Consider the following 23,130-nt stretch of genomic DNA (forward strand, 5'->3'; position numbering starts at 1 on the left):
CCTTGTTGAGTTGTTCATTGAAAGCAAAAGCTTTTGGTTTCCAGGCACGGGGGCTTGACTGTTGCTAAGCGATGTGTATTTCATTGACACTAGGACATGATAGCATGGTGCCAGTCCTTTTTTTTTTTTTCTCCACAATCAGGGAGAAGGTCTGCCATCTCGCAGATGGTTTAGGGAGCCTACAGTGGTGGGCTGGCCGCTGATTAGCTCAATGCGTTAAAAGGGCTCTTTTGTTGTTAATTGTGTGCTTGGGGACTGGTCAGTCTGCAGCTGCTCCAGGCCTCTTTATCATATGCTGCTAGGGGTTAAAATATGAGAAAGGAGAGGGCCAGACCCCTCCTCTTTTGTCTCATTTGGTGGCAGGATCAGATTTTCTTGAGGCGAAGGTGTATTAGATGTCCTGGTTGGCTTCCTTTTTGACATTCTTGAAACTCTTGGATTGAAACACGGTAATTCAATGAAAGTGTGCTAAAGTAGAGCTGATTACATCAGTTAAGGAAAAATGGTTTTGTAGCCTTGAGTGCAAGGCCACTGTTTTGCAACTGTGGCAAACACAATAGCTCTACTTCTTAGACGTAGGCCATATTCTTTTGCTTTCTCTACACGTTCCTAACAACCATTAATCAGCCAGAGGTTTCTAGATATGAATCATGCTGACCAAGGTGCATGCTGGATTTCTAATACTGCCAAATGAATTAACCCAAATAGCTGAAAATATGTGGCACTTTTGATGCTTTCTGCCATTTGTTAAAGTGTGTAAAACTCTTGTGCTTAAGTACCTTCCGTTCAAGACACCTGGATCTTTCAATGTATAGAAAAATGCTAAATAACAACATAAAAAGTAATTTGAGACATTTCTTTCTCATGCTGCCAGAGCTGCATGGCTGTGTGTGTTTGAGATCATACTGCTATATATTAGCCTATCATATAAAAAATACACTGTTGAACTCCTTGATATGATCATGTAATGTGGTTTCAAAAAAATGGACTGCATGATATTAGTCATAGTTGTCAGACTTGCCTGTGTGTGCATGCCAGAATACCTGTGATAAGACAGAACTCGCATTAGCATTAGTCACTCTGTTTACATGGCTTACAATGGATATTTGTTTGTTAGAACACTTGTTGGCTTGTTTGGCCTTTTGCTGTACCAAACTGCAGAGGTCAATTATGATAACAAAGAAATGATATGCCTGCTGTGCAGGCCTGCAGGCTAACTAGATAAGAGATTTTTTTTTCCATGTGTGTTTTCGATCTTCTTCCCCCAAGGGTTTCTTTTATTTCTTTCTTTTTTTTTTTTTTTTTTTTTGTAAGCACAGTAAAAGAGAACCAGGGCAGGGTTGAATGATGGGATATACACTATACCATTTCAAATTTGGATGTGTTACATTTTGCTCATCACTATGATCTTTGTGGACCAGCTCAGCATCTATTTGAATGACACTATGATTTTGTACATTTTTGGAGGACCGTATTTAGTTACTCAAGTATCTTTCAGCCTAAAATTCTTATTGAGCATTGATGATTGATACGTCATAGGGGTGTCACAATACACATGCTAATAATATTAGATGGTTTTCAATATAAGAGTAGCAAGGTGATGTGTGTTGTGAAACACATAGTTTCATGTTTTTATGCTATAAAATGCAAGACCAGGAATATTTTTTTGTAACTCTAAATAATTTTTTTGTATAGCATAATAACTATGATATTCCTAAAAGTGGTGAACATTAATGGTACAAAAAAACTAATTCTTTTAGCCTACCTTGGACAAAGCTGAATTTAGCTTAGTTTGGAAGTTTTAACTTTTGGATAAACAAAATATAAATAAAGAATTTGAAAGTTATGTCTTTTTTTTTCCTTTTTTTATTCTGTATCGAAAGCATATTGTGATGAAAATTGGGGTTTACCTTTTAAAAAGATTTTAATAGTCTTGACAACAAATAAACTAAACAAGTACATGTGGTTTTGTTCGATTTCTTTAAATGTTGAATTTGCAAACAACTTTTTACAGAAGAAGAGTCAGTATCTTTCATTTCATGGCTTCAGAACATTTGAAAAACAAGCTAGTTTGTGCTTAATATGGGACCAAAAATTCTCTAAAGTGTTAATTCTTATATATTTTATGTGCATTTTAATTGCACAGGAGTGTACATGGCTAAAATCTGACCATAGCACCTGGTACCAGTCACAGCTCTAGTGATATTATAATATATAATATAGTCCAGGCAATAGATTTTGTTGATTGCTGTCAGTAACGACTTTCTTTGTGCAACATTTTCAAAGAGAATATTAAGATGAAAATGGTCTTGTGCTGTTTTTTTAATACTTTGACCCCTAAGATGTAAACAAAGTGAATAGTATTTAGTGTGGGGACAGTATGTGCCTGTGCTCATCTTCATGGCATTCTTCCAGCTATTCCAGATGTTTGAAGCCCACACTGATAGCGGTTAGTATTTATTTTTATCTATTTGTTGTTATTCTTCATGCATTACAACGATCACTCTTCTGATTCATTCGTTCTTTAATTTCCCCAGTGATGGACCACAGATGACTTTTTTTTCATGCAAAGGAAAATTATGGTTTCATGCTCTGATTTAATTACTAGAATGTTTATTACAGATTGTATTACATGTAAAGTGCTGGTACATTTGCTAATTTTGTCTCAACGTATGTGGTGTAAAAGGATCAGTTATGCAGCCTTTTTTCATTCTTGTTTGTTTGAGTGGCACTCATTATGACACTAACTGTTTATGTAATATTGGCCAGGTTTTCCAAATTATTCAAGCATTTTACCTTTGGACACTGCCTGCCTGCAGGAGATTTGTACTTTCTTTTGTTACATTTAGTTTGCTGAGTAGCGAGGGCATTGCTTTGCTAAGATTGTTCTTGCATAACGTGTTTGGTTTCTTGTTATAAAGATAGCTGTGTGTGTGTGTGTGTGTGTGTGTGTGAGTGTAAAATAAATTCCCTTCTTAGAACTCGAAACTGTACAGTTATCCCACTGCTTTTTGATATGCTATGCCATTAAATGTATTACCTAAACCCACAGATCATGACAACTTTAACTTGCAACAGTAGGGTTAAACCAATATTCAACATGAACAGTGGCCTGATGGCCCAGGGGCAGTAAAAGAGCATGTCAGACAAACTGAGTGGTCGTGGGCAGGGCCAGTGACACTTGGTGTGTCTCATTTAAAGGACCATCGCTAGGTATAACATCCTCTGAAGATAGCGGATCATTTGGCCCTATCAGGATTCAGAACTACAGCAACGTCATAACTTCTGACCCCCGGTCAGCTGGCAAAAGTTTGAGGTGGTTCAGTAAGTGCTTCACCAACCATGTCAAAGGTAGTGCATGTGAAGGACCTGTCAGTGAAAGATCCACAGTTCTCACTGAATGTATTAATTTCGTGACATTGAGATTTCTCGGGAGAAACTCTGACTACTCAAGGTTGCTGTCCATAATTTGGCCTTATTGAAGAATTTGCCAAAGAATACAGCAAAACTGAAAGAGCAGGTGGACACTCAGTTGACTCTCAATGAGCAAACTTTTAGCTTACTATGCTAAAAACACAGCTTCCCTTAGCTAGAAGCTAAAAACATACCTAGCTTTCCTCCCCCACCACTCCACCTGTATTAGTAAAACAATTTAGTATAAACATTAATTAAAGGTCAGTATTAAATTATTTAAATGTTCTAAGAAGGAAAAAGTGTTTTTCCCATCTGGGCCAACGAAAATATACAAAGGGCCATCTAAATCTTTTCCCCATGGGCCAGTGGAAGAAAAATGTTCCATCAGGGACTGGGTCAAACACATAGTTTGGAGAGAAATACCTAGTCAAAAGTTGAGTCCTCTTTAAATTAAATTGGTTATTGTCTGTCAGCTGGATTGTGCCTTTAATGTGTTGGTGTGACTGTTAGTGCTGCTCCTCAGGCAGAGTGACCTGGATCGAGTAATTGTAATGTAATAGGCCTGCCGTCCTTGTTAGGTTCTCTTGTGCTTTAGAGGCTTGGATGAGCTAATGGAGCTGTTGGAAAATGTAATGGGGACAATTCACGGGTCAGCAAGAGAGCAGATCTACTGCACATTCATCTCTCACAATCAACCATGAGATGTTACCATGCTTTACACACCCATTCCTCCCCTCTTTCACTGCTCATACTGCTTTGTGAAGATGTTGATGTGCACTTCAGTAGACTGGAACATGAAAGCCTAGCCAGAGGGATCATAAATGCATGTCAATGAATGGCATTTATTGATGGTAGTATGCATAAGCTGTTTGTTTAGTTGTCAAGAGGCCAAACCATCAGCTGGGCATCATCCCAGTCTGCTATCTGTGCTGTGATCTTGGAATCCTTTTGAAGATGAGGAGAACAGCTCACAGTTATATGCGGGACACAGCTTAAGTTTACTTGGCCCTGTTGACCCACACTGATTGTTGCCTGAGATTTCTGGCAGTACAGGGCCTAATGCCTTAAGAACTCACTTTGTTGTGTTTGTTTATTTATGAACACTTGGTAAGCGAATGTACGAAGGGTTCGATTATATTAGACTTTAAGCCATTTTCTCTGAGAGTTATACAAGTCTTGACTTTTTTTTTCCCAAAATACATAGGCTGGGTGACACCTTTAACTGTTCATATTCTTTAAAATAAATATCAGTTTATTCCGAGTTATGTAACACCTTTTGTCATGCAACCAGAATGTTTTATCTGCATCTTCTTCTTTCTTTTTTTTAATATTTCTGTTTCTGATGGTTCATCATTGGGTTTATATCAAATCTGCATTCATTTTATTTTATTTAAACCTGGTAAATGTTGCTGCTCACTGGGAGCGGAGATATTAAACAGGGTTTCTTGTAAAGACAGTCAAAGGTATAGGTGGGGCCAGCCATGTATATGACAGAAATGGGCCAAAACCACTTTTGTTTACATCAAGAGGTTGACAACTATGCGGCTGGGTATTGGCATTTAATTGGTATTTAAATTGTTTAAAAAATACAACACTAATAAATGAATATAACGTGCTAAGAACCATATAGGTGTGGTTCACAGAGAGTTGCTGGTCAAAGCTCAGGGAGGAAGTAGGGTGAACTTGCTGTACTTATAATCATGTGTGAGAGTCTTTGACTGAAATTATTAGTGAACAACAAAATCTTAATGAAGCTGTGCCGCAGTTCATGCATAGTGCAGTAACATCATTCCTTTAGCATTTAACAGTGCTACAACATGAACTACAAACGCATAGCCTAAATCCTAATTGGTAAGCACTAATCACAGCAGGTTGTAAACAAAAACTCAATGGCAAACTAAGCTACTAATTGTTAATCACAATTATTTATGTGGCACTTGTCAGCTAAAAACAAATGATCATGACAGGCCTAGGCAGTGCATTATAGTGCAGTTTCTATTCTGAGATGTTGCATTTTGTCATAATTTCCACAGGAAAGCGAACCATTACCAAACTGGTGGGTCAAAGACAGTGATCACATAGTGTTAGGTAGGGCTAGCTTTTCTCAGCAGCGTCATGATTCGGTACATATCACGGTAAAAGCATCACGATACAATACAGTGACAAAATGCACAACATGTACAACAGCCATTTTTGGTGTATGTTTACCTTAAAATTTGTTCTAAAAACTGCTAACATGGCGGTAAAGGAAATATTATTGGGGAGAATAATGGTGTTTTAATTTTTTTATTAATGCATGCCTAAAATACAAAAATAATGGATGCATTAGTGATTCTGGAGGAGCTTTTAAGAACTGTATTATAGTTGTGGTTCATTCTGAGATGCTGGTTAGAGCACAGATAGGCAGACGAGTGAACTTTCTGCGCTTTTTATCACCTATTTACCATACATATGCATGTATGAGGCCGTTTATAGTTGGAAAACAATCAGTGGTAGTTGTGAACAAAATATTTAACAGCATGTGCCACAGATGACAATGAGCACAGAAATATCATCCATTTACACCACACGGCTCTACAATCTCCGCTGTTAACTAATTACTCACTACTATCACAAATTAAACCATCTTTGCCAAAGTGAAATCAACTTGAGTACACAACTAACATAGATCGTTAGTAGATTATTTACTTTATTCAGCAGATCATAAATGAATTAACTTCACTCTTTGTTCTGTTTCTCCTTAATGCATGATGCACAGAACAGACTTTAGTAAGATTGGACTGGACTGCAGTTTTATTTTATCCCCTTAAAACGCAGGCATTTATACATATAAATGCTGGAGCATGTTTTCCATGCTCTGGATGCTGTAAAAAAATCACATTATGTTAACAGTATGTTTGAGTGAGAAAACATATGGCTTTAATAACACAAGCTGAAGAAAATTCTTCTGCCACAGTTCTGTTACAGACACAGGTACGCAACAAAGTTGTTCAACCAGGGTTTGGATTTGTAACCATACTGTGCTGAAGTTACAGGTGTAGTTCTCAAATCGATACTGATTCGCCATATTGATGTCACTATGTGTTTACCCATGATGTATTGCAGTATGACCAAGAACTAAAAGTTGTCAAAGTGAGAGATATATATATATATATATATATATATATATATATATATATTTATATTTATATTTATATATATATATATATATATATATATATATATATATATATATATATATATATATATATATATATATATAATGAGGATGGAGTGCTTAGTGCTCTGTTTTCTAAAGGTACATTAACCACTTTCTAGTAGCCGATTTGAAATGCAACGACTAGATCAATGTACCTCAGCGGCTCTCTGAAGTGGTCACCATCTGCCACATCTTTGTCTGTAGCCCTCTTCATTTTTTAGTAGATCTAAATGTCTGGAATAATAAACTTGGTGTGTTGTTTATTGGAAATGTACTTTTATTTAATTTCATTGGTTTTTATGGATAAAATTGCTCAATCAGTTAATAATTTAAATCCTTAAGTGTTACTTTTATTTTTTTTTTTTTTTTTTTTTTAATTCTTTGTCTTTTTTTCTTGATGGTCAGCATGTAATTCTGTACTTACCTGTGCATTTTCAGTTGTTGCTTAACTTGACTGAGGATGGGAACACAAGGCAAATATCTGATTATAAAAACTGAATAAGCTTTTATCTGTTTTGAGGTGCAGGTCTTTTGAAATTGAACAGTTTTCCCATAAAGACTGTTTTGCATTTTGTGACGGCAAGAAGTTCTTGTTATCTACAAATGTTTTGACTGTGGTCCTCTACCTGTTGTGCACACTGTTATCATTCTATCTTGCAGAGTTGTAGCTCTTTATGCTCTGAAAGTTTGTGCTTGAACTACAGCAAAAAGGCACAGACACATGAGGGATGTTTTCTGCAGTCTTTTTTTTTTTAACCTTAACAAATGTTTGTATCCCTGTGGTTAGCTTTGTGAATGTTGTGATCTTTGTTTTGAACTAAATGCCAAGCTAGCCATTTTTGCGTGTTAAGCCTTCTACAAAAATGATGCAATGTCTAGCAGCTTGAAACTGGCAGCCAGTTCTTTTCTCAAAGATCCTCAGCCATAGCCTGCATATGGGGCCACGTTTGACTAAAACTGGAGTACCAGTCATAGAGCTGTGGTGTCGTGAGGAGATCTCAAACATTACCTACTTAATTTTGTACCTTACGTTGTTAGATTATTTGTGCTGTATGTATTTTTTTGGGTTTAGCAGATCTTCCTCTAGTTGCATGTCATTCTCTTTAGCATATAACTCATGGATGCATGGTTATTTGGTTGTGTGCATTGTCAGCATCTTTTCTAAAATAGCCTAGGCCTTCTCTTGGGTCCTGGGATTTGTGTAGGCCAGGGTTGTTTTCATTTCAGTAAGCTTTTTAAAGAAGGTTTTGGGAAACTTCAGGAAAAGAAGAAATATGGAAATGTGCTCCAGGAAGACTGCATGGTTTGTTGTGAGATGTTTATTTTGTCCTTACCAGTGACACATGTTGTGCTTACATTAGAAAATGTGTTCGACAGTCTATGCATTCTATAACGTTACAGATGAATTCACAGAGTTTGTATTATTGAATTTTACAATATGTAAAGACTCCAGAGAGGTGTTCATTCTCACCAGGCTGTTGTGCTTGTGTCTTCCTCTCCCTTTGTGGATACAAATATGTTGGAAAAAGGCAGTTGAGGTCAAATACAGTGTGCATGGTGGATTTTTTTTTTTTTTTTTTTTTGCGTGTATTTTGGTCATGCCAGTCCTCAGGGAAGGTTAAGCTTTTACAACACTGAATAGAGATTAAATTCTGTGGACAAAAAACCCTTCACTTGCTTGAAGTAGCACATGTACCACGCAGACAGTATTGATTGGATCCCTTCAACTATCACTTGAATGAAAAAGTAGCACGTTTATGAATAACCCATCTGCAAATTGATGGTCTGCCAGGATTATTAATAGATCTCTGAGGGGATTGATTGCTTGTTGCATAAGACAATTAGGCTACCATTACTCTCAGCAGATCTCTCACCAAATCACACTTGATATTTATAGGCTAAATATTGCACAGCAGGGAGCTGGGGCTGGCTGGATCTCCTGAGATGGTATACCGTATTGGTTTTGGTAGTGTGTATTCTGATGCCTGATCAGCATCTAATTTACAGTCCCCTGATGGATCAGCCTGTCTCTTGCTGAAGAACCTTTTGGGAGTGAATTGAACTAAATGTTTGTTCCTGACTTCTGACACCATGTCTCTGGAGATTCTGTTAGGGTTTTTCTCAGTGTCTCACAAACAGAATTGGTTTTCAGAGTGGCATGCTGGCACAGCCAAAGCTTATGCAAATTTGTTTGGTTCTTTTTACTCTTGCAAAAAATACTTTGGTTGAGACTATATGCAGCCTGCCTGGTTTTGTTTTGGTCCTTATCCTTATCCTTTATCAACATTGTGATTTTGAATGTCCAGCACTGCCAACTTTTTTTCTTTGGTGGCATATTGTTAGGTCCAAATGAAAGGTCCAAATTTTAGTAGGTCCAACTGGGGAAAAAAAATTGTCAGTTTGATGATGAATTAATTAGGACCTGGTATAATTAGGGGGGAGATATAGTGGTCTCTGTCCTTAGACTTGGATTAAATTGTGAATGTCACCATTTGTTTGTGCACTTAAAAGGTGCTATATCACGCTTGACCATTTAAAATACACCTGTTTTGCAATGATGATTGTATTCAGAAATTACTTGACAAACTGTACTGTGTCTTGTACATGTTAATCTTTGTCTGGTTAATGAGTGACCTTTGGCTGATATCAGAGGTGGCTGCATATTTTGCATAAGTATACATAAATTCATGCTTAAATATATGCTAACATCTACAAATATGTGTATGAAACTAAAGCACATGATGTGATGGATCATGCATAATGCATAATGAGTGTGCAACGAGGAAGTCGAAACATTTGTCCTCATCAAATAACCTCTTGTTCCTTTCTAAATTGCATGTATTAACAACTCTGTTAGGGCACAGACTTCCTTGCTGCAGATGGAAGTTTCTGTGGGGTTGACTTAGTAATACATCATGGCAAGAGAACTATATGTAACTAATATTTCCTTGCAGTTACCCATTGTTTTGGATACTTACATTAGCCCAAAATACTGAGTGATGGGATTGTCCGTTATTACTCTTCTTAAACCCAATTTAAACAACAGAAGCTCCATTGTAAAAAAAGTTATCGGGGCCATGGGTTTGTGCTACTTAGGGTGCTTTGTGTATTTTGGTTTCTGTATAATGCTTCATATTTTTGTCATTTCTTATTAGTTCTCTTAGGTTTTTTGTGTTGTTGCATGGTATTTACGTGCTAAATGTTGGAATGCATTTTATGTTTTTGTGTTTGTGTTTATGGTGTTTTGTGTGCACATTCTCCAGTTCATACAGTTGCTGTCATATAAACTTTTCTTGTTTCTTGTTGAGCTGCCCAGTGACACAAGATCTAAAGTTTTGCTCCATCATTATGAGTACTGTGACTAAAAAGGGTGTTTATTATTGCTGATAGTATCTACTTCATATGTGCAGTGTTATGCATTTATATGTAATGATAAGAATTTTAAAGAACATCTTAAATGAAAGCAAAGAAGACCCGTTAAGATTGACCTGACTTGCACAGAGCCCAAGATATACTGTTGGTCAGTGAGTGTTTGAGTAAAATGCCAATATCTGTGTTGCAACCCACAACTAGTTTTGTGCAGCACAAGTTATTTGAGTTTTAAGGATACTCATTGTATATTGTTTTAAACATTATAAATGCATAAGCCTATTTGACGTCTAGACAGTTCACTGACCAGACCAGTTATTCTGAACAGTACCTTTGTGCAGTGGTGGTAAGAGTTAAAGCTCTGGAGTGGGAATGTGCATGGGTATTGAGCTTCACATAAACTATAATCGTTCCAGGTGCCAACATTTGAACACAGAAATCATTGTTCAAATATTTGTTACGTTGCATCCTAGAAAGTCAGGCGTAAGTATACTATATTTTATAGAAAGCTGAAAGGGTCATGCTTAGAAAATTCAAATTCATTTGGTGCTACTATATGGCCTGTCCTTTCAGCGAGGTCAATGTGCCAAAGCAGTAGCGCTGTTGACCATGGAGATCAAAGTTCACGCAAAGTCTTGCACTAAATTTATGGTATCCGGGAAGTCTCTGATATTCCTCGTCATCATGCAGAATTAAGTTAAAATGAAAGTGCTTCCTCTTGTGAAATAGTGCTGGGAAAAAGAAAGTGTGATGGGCCTAAGGACATGTTTTTCAGTGTACACTTTGAGCTGCTCAATTTTCATTTGTTCTACAGTTGTTTTTTAGCCTGCTCTCATCAGTGCACCCGTTTAATATGTGTATTATGATACAATATTGAGCAAAAAGTTGTTGATGTTGTTGTTGTTAAGTTTGTTGGTTTCACCCAACAAACCCAAAACCCAAGCTTGTAGTTAACTGAAAATGTGTTCATTGTCTTAAAGTTGAGGCTGTAAGTAATGTAGGACTGTGGAAGTTTATGATGTATATTTAGTTTGAGAGTTGTTCAGAATATTTGTGAGTGTGTACATTTTGTAGGCTATTACTTTTAAGCTGTGCTTATGCATTAAGAAGTTCCTTCAGCCCTTCTTAGTGCTGCTCTAATCTGAACCAGAAACATCACTGCCGCTTGAATACAGCTGTATAGTGCACTACCTTGTAAGGTCTGGTCTGGTGATGCATCATGTTAGGGCTCCTATGAATGTCATTTTTATAGCTGCCCATTTGCAGTTTTTGTGTAGCAGGGATGTTCTTTCAGGCCTCACCAGTAGTCATGACCTATCAAACAGTTTGCGTTAGTGAAACTTCCGCATGCTGCTAATTACCATTGTGGTCACATATGCATCTGCAATGTTTGCTTTGTGACCCTCTGTTACTATAACAACCATCAGTTTGTTTTGCTGCCAAGGAAAGTTATAATTGTTTGTATAGCTTTTCTTGTTGGTTAAAAACAGTAAGGGTGTAATAATATGCATTCTCAGCTCTGAAATGATTTCAGCCCTAAGATTAAGATTTAATTAGATTATTTTATGTTTAAAGTGTTGATTCTACAGAGCTGTGATTATATACTGCTTGGCTTAGCTCATATAGATAAAAAGAGAGGATGCATGATCATATCAAACTGGAATTGACAGATAATTCATTAAAAGCAAAAATTGGCATGGCTATGATGTCTAGGTTTAATAAATATTTCAAACTAATTGGATGGCACGTTCATTGTAGTCCACAAATGCGGAACATTTAGGCAACACTGGATGTATTACTGTGCTAAAATATCTGCATTTTACACATTGCATTTATAGTCCTACAGAAATAAATTTTATTACTTCATGATACTAATCAAGGGCATGTTTAGTCGAGATTTCTACATTTTATAATACTATGTTCTTGGCATTGGTAGATAAGCATGAGAAGTTCTCTTCATCTCTAACAAGAAGACCTTAACAAAACCCATAGAACCCCTAAAATTTGTAAATGACTAGAAGTAAAACCCACTGTTTTGAGTGTGGTGATGCCCAATATGATCTCTGGCCAGTGGTTTCTATGAAAGAAGGTAAATGAGAGAACTTGGAGAGGTGTTCCTAATGCAGTTTTAAGCATTCTTTTTTCAGATTTTTTTTTTTTTCCCCCTAAATATTATTGTAAATGGTGGTTGGTTGTTGTGGGGTGTGTGTGTGTGTGTGTTTTTTTTTGTTTTTTTGTTGTTTTTTTTTACAGCAGGAAGAAAATATGCCTGGATGTAGTGTGTGTGTGTGTGTGTGTGTGTGTGTGTGTGTGTGTGTGTGTGTGTGTGTGTGTTAGTTTGACCATTTCCAAAGCTCTCCTTGTGGAAGTCCAGTATGAACAGTAAACATTCAATACCTACTTCACCTAAACAACTAAATCAGGATAGCTAATTTTACAAATCTGTATGACGTGATACAGAAAACATGATGTTAATAACAGTTTTAAAAACAAGAAATGACTTTACTGAATTTGCTTATTTGTTTTCATTCTGAAATTATGTAGTGTTTTTATTGGCAAAAAATGTACTTGCTGTTCCTGACTGTAAGACTTTTGCTCAGTACTGTGCTAAACAAACTTGAGGCTTTGCAGTTTCTTTTTTTAACCCATACTTTCACATAAAGCAGAAGTGAAGTTGTGATTAATATGGACGATTTGCTTACTGCTGACATGTTCACAGTAGAGGAACTGTTAGAAGAACTTCTGTTGTATTTCATGTTCAATACTATAATTTCTTTTGAAGATGAGACAGTATGGTCTTATTTAATATGTTTAGTTTTTTTCTGTGTTTTTTCCTTCTATCATCTTTTTGGCATCAGTAGCTTTACCTACCCACACTCTGACTTGGGTCACTTCTGTGAAGTTATTTACCGCAAGTAGGACTTTTTTCTTTTTTTTTTCTTGCACTGCCCACTCGTCTGCGTTTATGCCAGGGGCAGCATAAAACTGTGCAGGCCTGATTTTTATTAATTATCTGCTTTTTTAGCATCATCTCTTAAGTATTGTGGCGTTTTGCAAATTGGGGCTTGCTGAATGCTTTTTTGGGCTGTGCCTCAGGGCTGTATGTGACTGATAAGAAGGTCATCATGCCTGTTGGGAGATTATGCCTGAAGCTGTTTTATATCTGCTGCTGTGTAGGGTGTGTTATCTCTAATCATGAGCTTAACAATTAGCCTCTCTCCCAGAGTTTGTAACCACCTGTCAGATTTGACACCAAATATTCAAACAAAGCTAACTGAGCCAGATGTCAGTGTGTAGATCTCTAATCATCAGTCTTTTAATCTGCCGCTAAGTGTTGTACAGCTTGAATGTAATGGCTGTTTAAATGATTTGATTGCTGCAGTGTACCATGAATCCCCTCTAATCATGTCTTACAGGAGTGTTCAGATTACATCTAGGCTACATCTCAGTCTTGTTTCTTTCTTTAAACAAATCTAACATAACTGCTTATGTGGCCTTACATGTCTTTTAGTTGTTTGTTCTGTTTGTGTGTAAATGAAGCATAAAACAGATGCCTATTTTTCAGGAAAGGGAAAAAAAAACAAAAATGGAATAATCACTGTTTCTCTTTTGTTCTGTCACTAGCCTCGTGCTGATCCAATACCTATATGCAGCTTCTGTTTGGGCACAAAGGAGTCCAATCGAGACAAGAGGCCAGAAGAACTGCTGTCATGTGCAGACTGTGGGAGCAGTGGTAAGGCATTTTTAGAGAATTTGAGTACTGCAAGCATTGAAATTGCCCTTTCAGTGTAGTTTCTGATGGATCAGGGCAGCAAATTGTTCTGGTTTGTAAGATGTATTTTTTTTTTTTTTTTTTTTTTTGCACCTCAAGATAGCTTGCTTGCTATTTTTTCTCCCTATCAGAATTGCCAAGTTGCTGTTAAATTGCCTGCTCTTCTTGTGTAGTAATTTGCTTTGAACAATTATTTTCAAATGCCGCAAGGGATTGTGCTCCCAGTGACATTTTTTATGGCTGAACAACACAGGGGTGGTTTTCATTAAGTGTTCATAAAAGTACAGAAAATGTATTCTCACTGTAAAACACAGCTGGCTGCAGTCCTTAGAGACAGGCGCAGGCATGCCTATACATGACTGTAATGGATTGATTACCATTACATTGTGTGCATGTACCATTTCTGCCTCGTTAAGATCAAATTATCCTTAATTATCCGCTCAGAAATGTTTTATAGAACTGTGTATTTAAACGACGATTTTGGAAAATCTTTATGCATGGATTTCTGAATTGTTGTTGCCATCTGCAAACATTTAAGGCCGAGTTATCCGTAGTCAGGAAAGGTCCTGTACATTTGTATTTTGTTCTGCATTTCATTTTGACTCCATTTCAAACCTGGTAGATTTCTGTGAGCATTTATCTTAAATTCATCTGTTCAAGCTTTACTAAGTGCTTTTGTGATTATCTGCTGAAATCAGAAATTATGTAATGTTTTTTAATTGAAGCTATTCTGTGGGTAGGCTAACTACACTGAAATGTTCCACTCTTTTGAAATGTCTTCCCAAAGGCCATCCATCTTGTCTGAAGTTCTCTGCTGACTTGACTGCAAATGTTAAGGCGCTGCGATGGCAATGCATTGAATGCAAAACGTGCAGTTCCTGTCAAATTCAGGGGAAAAATGCTGTAAGTACCTATATGTTGTGACGTGTATTCTTAGAGGATGATTAGGGATGAATTGGGTTGTTGGGTTTTTTTTTTTTTGTTTTTTTTTTGGAGGGGGGGATCAGGAGCTTGTCTAATGTGTTGCTTTGTTGCATTATGTGTTTGGCTGTAGGATGAGATGCTGTTCTGTGACTCCTGTGACAGGGGGTTTCATATGGAGTGCTGTGATCCACCTCTCTCCAGAATGCCAAAAGGTACCAATATCTTTCCTCATAATCTGCCTCTATTGCATTAGTATTTAAAAAAAAAAAGGTTTCCAGTAGTGTCCATATCTCGTTCCTTAGTGAATGTCTTCACAAGCAGTAAAGCTGTTTAAAAGAACCAGATTACACAAAGGTTGATGGTTACATAACAGCAAAAAGATATGCCCTTCCTAGTGCAATTTTTCCCCTCTTCCTTGTCTCTCAGCCCCCCCCTTACTTGTTTCCATTGCCAACATTTTTCTCTCTGTACTTAGTACAACCATTACTTTAAATTGATGGCATGTTGGCTAGTTTAAATATGTTCACTTTCTTGCTTTTATTTTATCTTCTAATTTCCTCATGAGAAAAAATCATCTATGGCTCAACAGTTCATATATTTAAGAGTTTTGTCCATAGACTTGATGATCTCTGTCTAAAAGGCTGTTCACTTTCTTTTTCTCCTTTGTTTTCCTCCCTGTTTCTTTTTTGCTGGACTTCCCCCAGGAATGTGGATCTGCCAAGTATGCAGGCCAAAGGAGCAGGAGGAAAAACGACTGCTGCACAGAACAGCAGCTCAGATCAAAAGACGATATGCAAAGCCAGGAAGGCCGAGGAAAAATCTCTCACATCCAACAACGTACGATAATTCATTTCTCACACCCTGCTTATATCTTTGTTGTTGTTGTTGTTGTTGTTGTTGTTGTTGTTGTTGTTGTTTCAAGCTTAGGGTTATAACTTGTGTTTAGCAGTATCTTGTTGCTAAACTCTGACCTTTTTCTTGTGAACAAAAGCCTTCAAATTCTGTCTTTTTCAACCATGTTCCTTTTTCCAGCAGTCTTCAAACTCCTTCCATCTTTATACTTATTAGCTGCTAACAGTGTACTGCTAGCCCAGGGCATTCTGCTCTGTGCTATTTTTAACTGCTGCCTGTGTATTGAGGAACAGTCAGTACACTAGCAGTTTGGCTGGAGGTACCCTGGGTGAATAGGCTTGTGAAGTGCTCACACTGTAGAGATTACATCTTCCCTTAAGACTTAAAGAACATTTTTTAGCCTCAAGGTAATGTCTTATTAAGATGATAAGAGACATGCTAGAATGTACTCTATTTATATAGATATGTTTGAACTGAACATGGTTAAGTGTATTGTTTTTATTCTATTGCATAGAGTTGTTTGCAGTTGTCCTTATTTTACTGAATCTTGCTACAGGCTTGACAGTGGTGATGCAGGACTCCTTGAGCTGTCAGAGAGAGAGGAACATGGTAGGGGTCTTAAGAGCACTATCTGCACCCCACCCTCATCCAGCACCATTGCACCCACCACAGACGCCCGGAGCCGCTTGAGCCTCACCGATCCCCTCACATCCACCCCAGCCTCTCTCACTGCCCTCACCATGCTGCCCCCCTACAACAAGAAAACCAAAAGTCTCATTGACGGCCTCTCCAAATTTTTCACACCATCCCCTTTGGGCCGGCGCATGCGCGGCGAGGCGTCAGATTCTTCTGAGCAGCGTAGGCCTAAGAAACGGGGCTATCGGAAACGGCTGTGCAATCCTCATTCCAGCACAACGTCAACAGGTACCAGCCAAAGGTTAACTGCCCCAGCTAGTGCAATCTCTGCACCCTGCCCTTTATCGGGACACAGCCCCGCCTCGCTGAACCCCAGTCAGTCTCCCTCACCCCCTTCCGCCCAGTCCCCACAGAGCTCCTCGTCCCAGTCTAGTGACCCCTCTCTCAGCAGCCTCCCAAGCAGCAGCCAGCTGAAGGGACTCTTTGACGGACTGTCTCACATCTATGCCACTCAGGGACAGTCTCGGCAGAAGGGACTCCCCAGCTATGCACCGCCTAAGCGAGGGCGAGGCACCCGGGACGCTTCCTCCTCACCCAAAACGCCTTTACAGCTCCATGGAAACAAGTCTATCAAAGGGTTCAATAGCAAGCTAGCATCCGTGTCCTGCTCAAGCTCAGGCTGGGCACCCAAGAGAGGCCGGCCCTTTAAGACAGCACTTCATTTCAAACGAACTCCCTTTTTGAAAAAGCACAGGCTGCTAGGCAAGTTTAGGTTTAAGGCCTCCCCTCAGAGGGGGAACCCCACACCAGGGAGGGGCAGCTTGGCAGACGGAAGAATTAAGCCTGACCAAAACCATGGTAAGCACAGGGCCTCAGTTCGCACAGCGGCCAACCAGCTCTTCTTAGTTTATTAAAGGCATTCTGCTTAATGAAATAACACAATTTATTTTAGTATTTTTATTTTATTATTTTACATTTATTTTTCTCACCTTTATTTTCTGAAACCACCAAATTGCGGCCAGCCTTCTATTGCTTTTAACTGCCCACTCAAGTATTCATTCTGATTAACTCTGCCTCTCAAACCCAAGGCGTTCAGTTTTCTCCCATTATAAACAAACACCCTAATACTGAATGTTTCCATCTCATATAACTCTGCTCTCTGCTCCCTTCTGTTTCCTCATGACCAACATACAAATGTCTCATTTGTTGAAAGAGCAATGTTTAATAAATCACTTAAAAACACTGATAAACAATCAGTGTTTTTAAGTGATTTAAAGTGCTCTGTAGTGATCTTGTGATTAATATTGTTTTTAAACTATATGCTGCTTCTCAGTGCCAGTTTTGCAATTAACTTTATTACAGAATTGCATGTTATGTTATGTATGTTATCATGAGTCATCATTATTTGTGTTTTAATATGGTGTTAACTTTTTTATTTTTTATATCTCACAGTTTTAAACACCTTGAGATGCCTAAAAAGAGAGGCTCAGGAAGGAGGTCTGCCTTCTCCAAATGACCAAGTGTCTGAGGACGACCTTAATATGTTCAGACAAGCCCAGGAACTCTCTGCAAAGGTACGGGGATGCATTGTGCAAACATGTAGCAATTACTTTATTATTTATCATTTATATTATTAATTTTTTTAATATGTGAAGACGGACACCCTAATTTATGTGTTTTGTTTGTTTTGCTAACAGAGGACCGAACTTGTGAGTAGCAGTGATCAAGGACAGTATCCCTCATTGATAGAGTTCGGAAAATATGAAATACAAACCTGGTACTCGTCACCTTATCCTCCTGAATACTCAAGGTAACTGTCCAAATGCTCTACCCAGGTAGATGATACATGGTGCATGTGAACATTTTGAATAGGTCTTGAATAAATGCATTAATATCTCCTCAGATTACAGAAACTGTATCTATGCGAGTTCTGCCTGAAGTATATGAAAAGCCGGAACATTCTGCAGAGGCATTCAAAGAAGTGCGGCTGGTTTCATCCACCAGCTAATGAGATCTACAGAAAAGATAACCTCTCTGTGTTTGAGGTCAGTCCAGCCTCTTCAGGGTGATGTGCAGTCTTTAAGCATCTGCATCCTAATTTAATCAGCTCTGTGTTTGCCAGGCGGCCTAGAGTGTTATATCCAGAAATGAAGGGCATTGATCTGCCAGACTTGCCTCTCAAACATTTTTCAAGATTTTGGATGAGAACTTGACCTGCATTAATTAACTAATTTTCATGACATGAGTGAGTTTTAACCCTCCTGGTGCTGTTAATCAAGCAGGCACTCTTTTGAACACTTCGAAAGCTCCTTGAATTTGAATTGAAATCCATAGATCCTCAAAGGGTCTATAATCAGCATAAATTAGGACTGTTAATTTAACGCTCTGATTTTTGCTGTCTTGTTTTCCTCGTGTTAGGAATGGAAAAGTGTCTGAAACCATAACGTCTGTTAAGAGGCTATTTTGACATTAAAATATTATTTACAAATTTGCCAGCAGTTCTTGTCTTTGATAAAAACTTCCAGTTAATTTCTACATCAGTTGCATAGATACTGAAATTTAATTCTAATGTAGTGACACAGATTTTAATTTCTGTGTTTAGCCCTACCTGAATGTACATAATGTAAAATCTGTATGATGGAAAATAGCTATATAACAAAAATGTATTCTCTTTGTTTCTCTTTTAGGTTGATGGAAATGTAAGCAAAATTTTCTGCCAAAATCTATGTTTGCTTGCAAAGCTTTTTTTGGACCACAAGACCCTGTACTATGATGTGGAGCCTTTCCTTTTCTACGTTCTAACTCAAAATGATGAGAAAGGTTGCCATCTTGTAGGATACTTTTCAAAGGTATTATAACCTCATTGTGCTCCCTGTATTAATTATCATAATGTTCTTTTCCAAGAACTGAGGAGAGAAACTGTGATACGGATTATTTTTTACACAACACTATCCCTGTGGTATTATAGGAGAGGAATAATAAAATGTATTTTGCTTTGCACTGGCCAGTATTGTACATTGACTTTTTCTTGCATCTGAGAACTGCAGTATTCTCTCTGCATGTTTTGCTTGGTTCAGTCGAGGACAGCGGCAGGTGCAGTGAATTGCCTGCGTTGGCAGTGCTCTGACATACTCTATCTATTTCTCTCTCCCTCAGGAAAAGCTTTGCCAGCAGAAGTACAATGTCTCCTGCATAATGATTATGCCCCAGTACCAAAGGCAAGGATTTGGGAGGTTCCTCATTGATTTTAGTAAGTTATTTATTAACTGTTTTTGTAGTCTTGGTTGTATTTCTCATGTTATTAATCATAAAAAGGGATATTTCTCCTCTGTTCTGAACAGGGCATGTATTCAAGTACAAAATTACTATGTATAATTAACAGTATCTCTTAAGTGACCCTTATTTATGTAAACATGTGATTCGTTTGTTTTCACTTTCTAGATTTAAAAGATGTTAATTTGTTTAAATGTCCACTAGTGCCACATCCCCTATATGTTTATTCCATCATGACTGAGGTTTGACCATTCTCGAGAACTCCTCCCAGGTGGCCGCACTAATGAAGTTAAAGGCTGTTAATGAACGTGGGCCACGTGAAGGCTCTCCATCTCTAGTCATTGGTAAAGCAGCCCTTTTAATCAGGCCCGTTTCTCTTTGTTTAGTAATCACAGCCTACTCCTTACACTCACACCCAGCTGATACAGGAGCGTTCTCTCCACAGGCTAGCATTGTGTCCTCTACCTCTCAGTCCTCCTGCTCTGTTGCTCCTCACAGCATGTATCAGAGTGCCTGGAGGAGCCTGACGAGCGGCTGCAAACTGGCCTGCTCTTTGATGAGATGTGAGGCTTTTAAACATCTGAACATCAGAGGCTTTGAAGAATGAAAAATGAAAATCCATCTGTGCCTCTGAGATCTCCTAGTAAAGAAGCAAAATGTCTGTTTGTGTAAGCAAGACAAATGAAAACTGCCACTCATAACTAATCTGACATCAGACTTCATGATGCCTTTTTTTTCTCCCTCCACCCCTTTTCTCTCTCTCTTTCCAGGTTACTTACTCTCCAGGCAGGAGGGCCAGGCCGGTTCCCCGGAGAAGCCGCTATCAGATCTGGGTCGTCTGTCCTACTTGGCGTATTGGAAAAGTGTCATACTGGAGTACCTGCACAACCACCCAGATAAGAGTGTCAGCATCAAGGGAATGAGCAAAGCCACGGGCATGTGTCCACATGACATTGCCACCACACTCCAGCAGCTCAACATGATTGATGTGCAGAATGGCAGGTGAGTAGGGCTCCAGAGCTGTCCGTCAGTTATACCCACATACAGTTCCTGACAGCCTCTGTAATATGTGGATCAAATCTTTAACGCGCAACTCATCACCAGACTGGGTAAACTGTAGTTTGTGTTAAAGCATAGGCAGTTGTTTTGATGGGCTGGAGTATTTATCTTGAAATCGGTCACAGACAGCTGTGTATCTGCCATGAGGTATCAGTTCAATAAAAGCTTTATTGACTGTTTTTATCTGTGTGTATAGGTTTGTGATTGTCCGAAAGCGTCATTTGATACAGAGACACATGGAACGGCTGAGAGAGAAACCACGTCTTTGTGAGGTCGATCCCGACTGTCTTGTCTGGACTCCTGGTGGGTCAGCCTGCAGAAACCCATCTGGAGGGTGGCAGAGAAGTAGGCCTCATCCTCCAGAAGAGGTAAGCCTCATCCTTTTACGATTATTGGGATTTTGTTGAACCTAGGTTTTGGATAGCTGTTGTAAAGATTTCTTTGCACTGCATAAGACAGTAGAAGCAGCTAATTTTGATGTCATCATACTGTCCTTGTGTGCAATATTTTATCTGACTTAACTAAACATGTTTTTTCCTGAGAACATTATAGGGCCATGCTTTGCCTATTACTGTTGCCTGTTTGTTTTTGTTGTGGTCAGTGTAATGCCAATGACTTTTTGACAAATATAATTTGAAAGTCTAGTAACCTTGCCTGAAACACATTCAGGAGAAAAAGCCAGTGGATGAATCCACTCTGAAAACTTCACTTTTTTTAAAATGGTGCATTTTCTTGTGGGTGGATTGTGTCTTGATCTTAAATTTGCTGATCAGTGTGGGTCACTTACTCCTGTGCTGCTCTGCATCATTAGTTTCCAGATGGTGCTTGTGTAAAAGTTGCTAAATTTATCAATCCATTTGCCTGCAAGTTCAAGCAGAGTTCACAGATAAAGCTGAAAGCATTTTCTGACTGTTACTGAGTATCCTGAGTGACCCAAATCAAATCTCTACATTATTAATACAGTTGGGTGTTCCGTGAAATGCAATCTTCCATGGTTGCTTAAAAATAAATGTTGCTTAGATCAACAACTAATAAGAAGGCAATCTCTATGCTGCAGGATCACACGTAAATCAAAGTGGCCATCTTAGAAAGGTCATTTGTCTGTGTTGTTGCAGAGCAGACTGGCTAATGTAAGCCATTATTTGTTTTTTATGAACAACAGACGGGGGACCTTGCAGATCGGAATGCCTCAGCTACTGAGAAAGCAGCAGGGATGATGTTCAGCAGAAGAAAACCTCCTCTAACAAAGTGTAAGAACTACAGCAGGAGACCACCAGAGCCACTTTTCAAAAGCATTGTTGAGAAACAGTTGGAAGCAAGTCATGACAGCAGCAGCGATGATGATGACGATGCTTCAGTCCAGTCACAGTCTATGACGGGGCTTAAGCGAAAGGTAAAGTTCACAATTGGACACTTCCTGTTACCATCACTATGCTATTATTTGCTTATGTGGCTGTTGTTTTGCTAGGTTGCACTATTTCTATATACTAGTTGCAGTGTTTAGTTGGTACTATTGCCTAGCATGCTTATGTGTTAAATATTTTCTGTGAAATGGCCATTCCTGTGCTGAAAAATGTTTGTGGATCTTGTCTAGTTTTTCATTTGTTAATGATTAGTCCAAACTAGACAATGCTAGGCACCCTAAATCTGGGAGTAAATCTGCTGAAAGTTTCCTTATCAAAACAAAGCCCCATGTTTTTTATTGTAATGCCGTCATATTTGCATTAGGATTATCATACTGCAGAATGTCTTGGGAGAGTCACGGAATACCAGTAAAGAGTATGTTGTGAGGGACCTGTGGTCAGTCTGGTCCTGCATACTCTCATTTGGGGTTTCGTGTTGGCAGAGTTTTCCAAATGAATGGCCTGTGGCTCAGGCACTGTGGTCTAAATGATGGGGCTTTGCATTTAGGTCATGAAGCAGCCCATTCACAGTGTGGTCACATTTCCCTATGTTTAGCATCATCTTTAACTGTATCTGTCTCATCCAAACCTCTGCTTTTTGGTTTAGAGGGCACTGGGGACAGTTTCACAAAAAGAAAAAAATCTGTACTCTTGCTATGACAACTGTTATGTCTAACAAACTTTGTCATCTCTCTGCATTTATGGCATGTTGTTTGTTTTTTTTTTTTTTTTTTTTTTTTTTGGTGACCCATAGTCATGGTTGATCATAAGGTGCTCTAGGTACACTGTAGTTTTTGAACAGAAGATTGTTATTGTTTTCCATGAAGAGTGTTTTGTAGTCTGCATATGCTGTATTCTCTCTAAGTAAACAATGGAAGAAATCTCATAGTGGATGTATTTACTTTTCCAGAGAGCAGGAACTCTGCGGAAGAAAAGAGGTCGGAGGAGAGTGCGCATCAACAGCAGTGTCACGACAGAAACAATCTCTGAGAGGACGGAGGTGCTGGATGAGCCGTTTGAGAACTCTGATGTGGAGAGCCCTGCGCCACAGCTAGAGCATTCCATTAGGAGGGAGGACAGTGATGAGGATGAGAAGAAGAACCTAAGAGCAGTAGTACGCAGACCTGGCAGACCACGGAAGAGAGAGAGGCCAGATGACAATCATTCAGATCCATCCAAAGAAGAAAAAGTAGAAGGTATTTGTTTTTATCTTTCTTTGTTTGGTTAAG

General features: G+C 38.5%; 1 protein-coding gene across 4 annotated transcripts in view; it reads left to right on the plus strand.

Annotated features, from left to right (window-relative positions):
* kat6b (K(lysine) acetyltransferase 6B) overlaps positions 1–23,130 on the plus strand; it is a 36,126-nt gene that overhangs the window by 8,965 nt on the left and 4,031 nt on the right. For 3 of the 4 annotated variants that reach the window (XM_017696551.2, XM_037538315.1, XM_017696552.2), the window contains exons 3-16: positions 13,607–13,715; positions 14,542–14,657; positions 14,809–14,890; positions 15,383–15,515; positions 16,087–17,024; positions 17,619–17,740; positions 17,864–17,976; positions 18,070–18,211; positions 18,854–19,015; positions 19,323–19,416; positions 20,210–20,441; positions 20,695–20,866; positions 21,661–21,891; positions 22,812–23,097. In XM_017696551.2, coding sequence (XP_017552040.2) covers positions 13,607–13,715; positions 14,542–14,657; positions 14,809–14,890; positions 15,383–15,515; positions 16,087–17,024; positions 17,619–17,740; positions 17,864–17,976; positions 18,070–18,211; positions 18,854–19,015; positions 19,323–19,416; positions 20,210–20,441; positions 20,695–20,866; positions 21,661–21,891; positions 22,812–23,097 — 2,932 coding nt within the window. The remainder of the gene's footprint in view (positions 1–13,606; positions 13,716–14,541; positions 14,658–14,808; positions 14,891–15,382; positions 15,516–16,086; positions 17,025–17,618; positions 17,741–17,863; positions 17,977–18,069; positions 18,212–18,853; positions 19,016–19,322; positions 19,417–20,209; positions 20,442–20,694; positions 20,867–21,660; positions 21,892–22,811; positions 23,098–23,130) is intronic. The other variant, XM_017696554.2, reaches the window with a different exon arrangement.

The sequence above is a fragment of the Pygocentrus nattereri genome, chromosome 5, assembly GCF_015220715.1.
Source record: "Pygocentrus nattereri isolate fPygNat1 chromosome 5, fPygNat1.pri, whole genome shotgun sequence".
Lineage (NCBI taxonomy): Eukaryota > Metazoa > Chordata > Actinopteri > Characiformes > Serrasalmidae > Pygocentrus > Pygocentrus nattereri.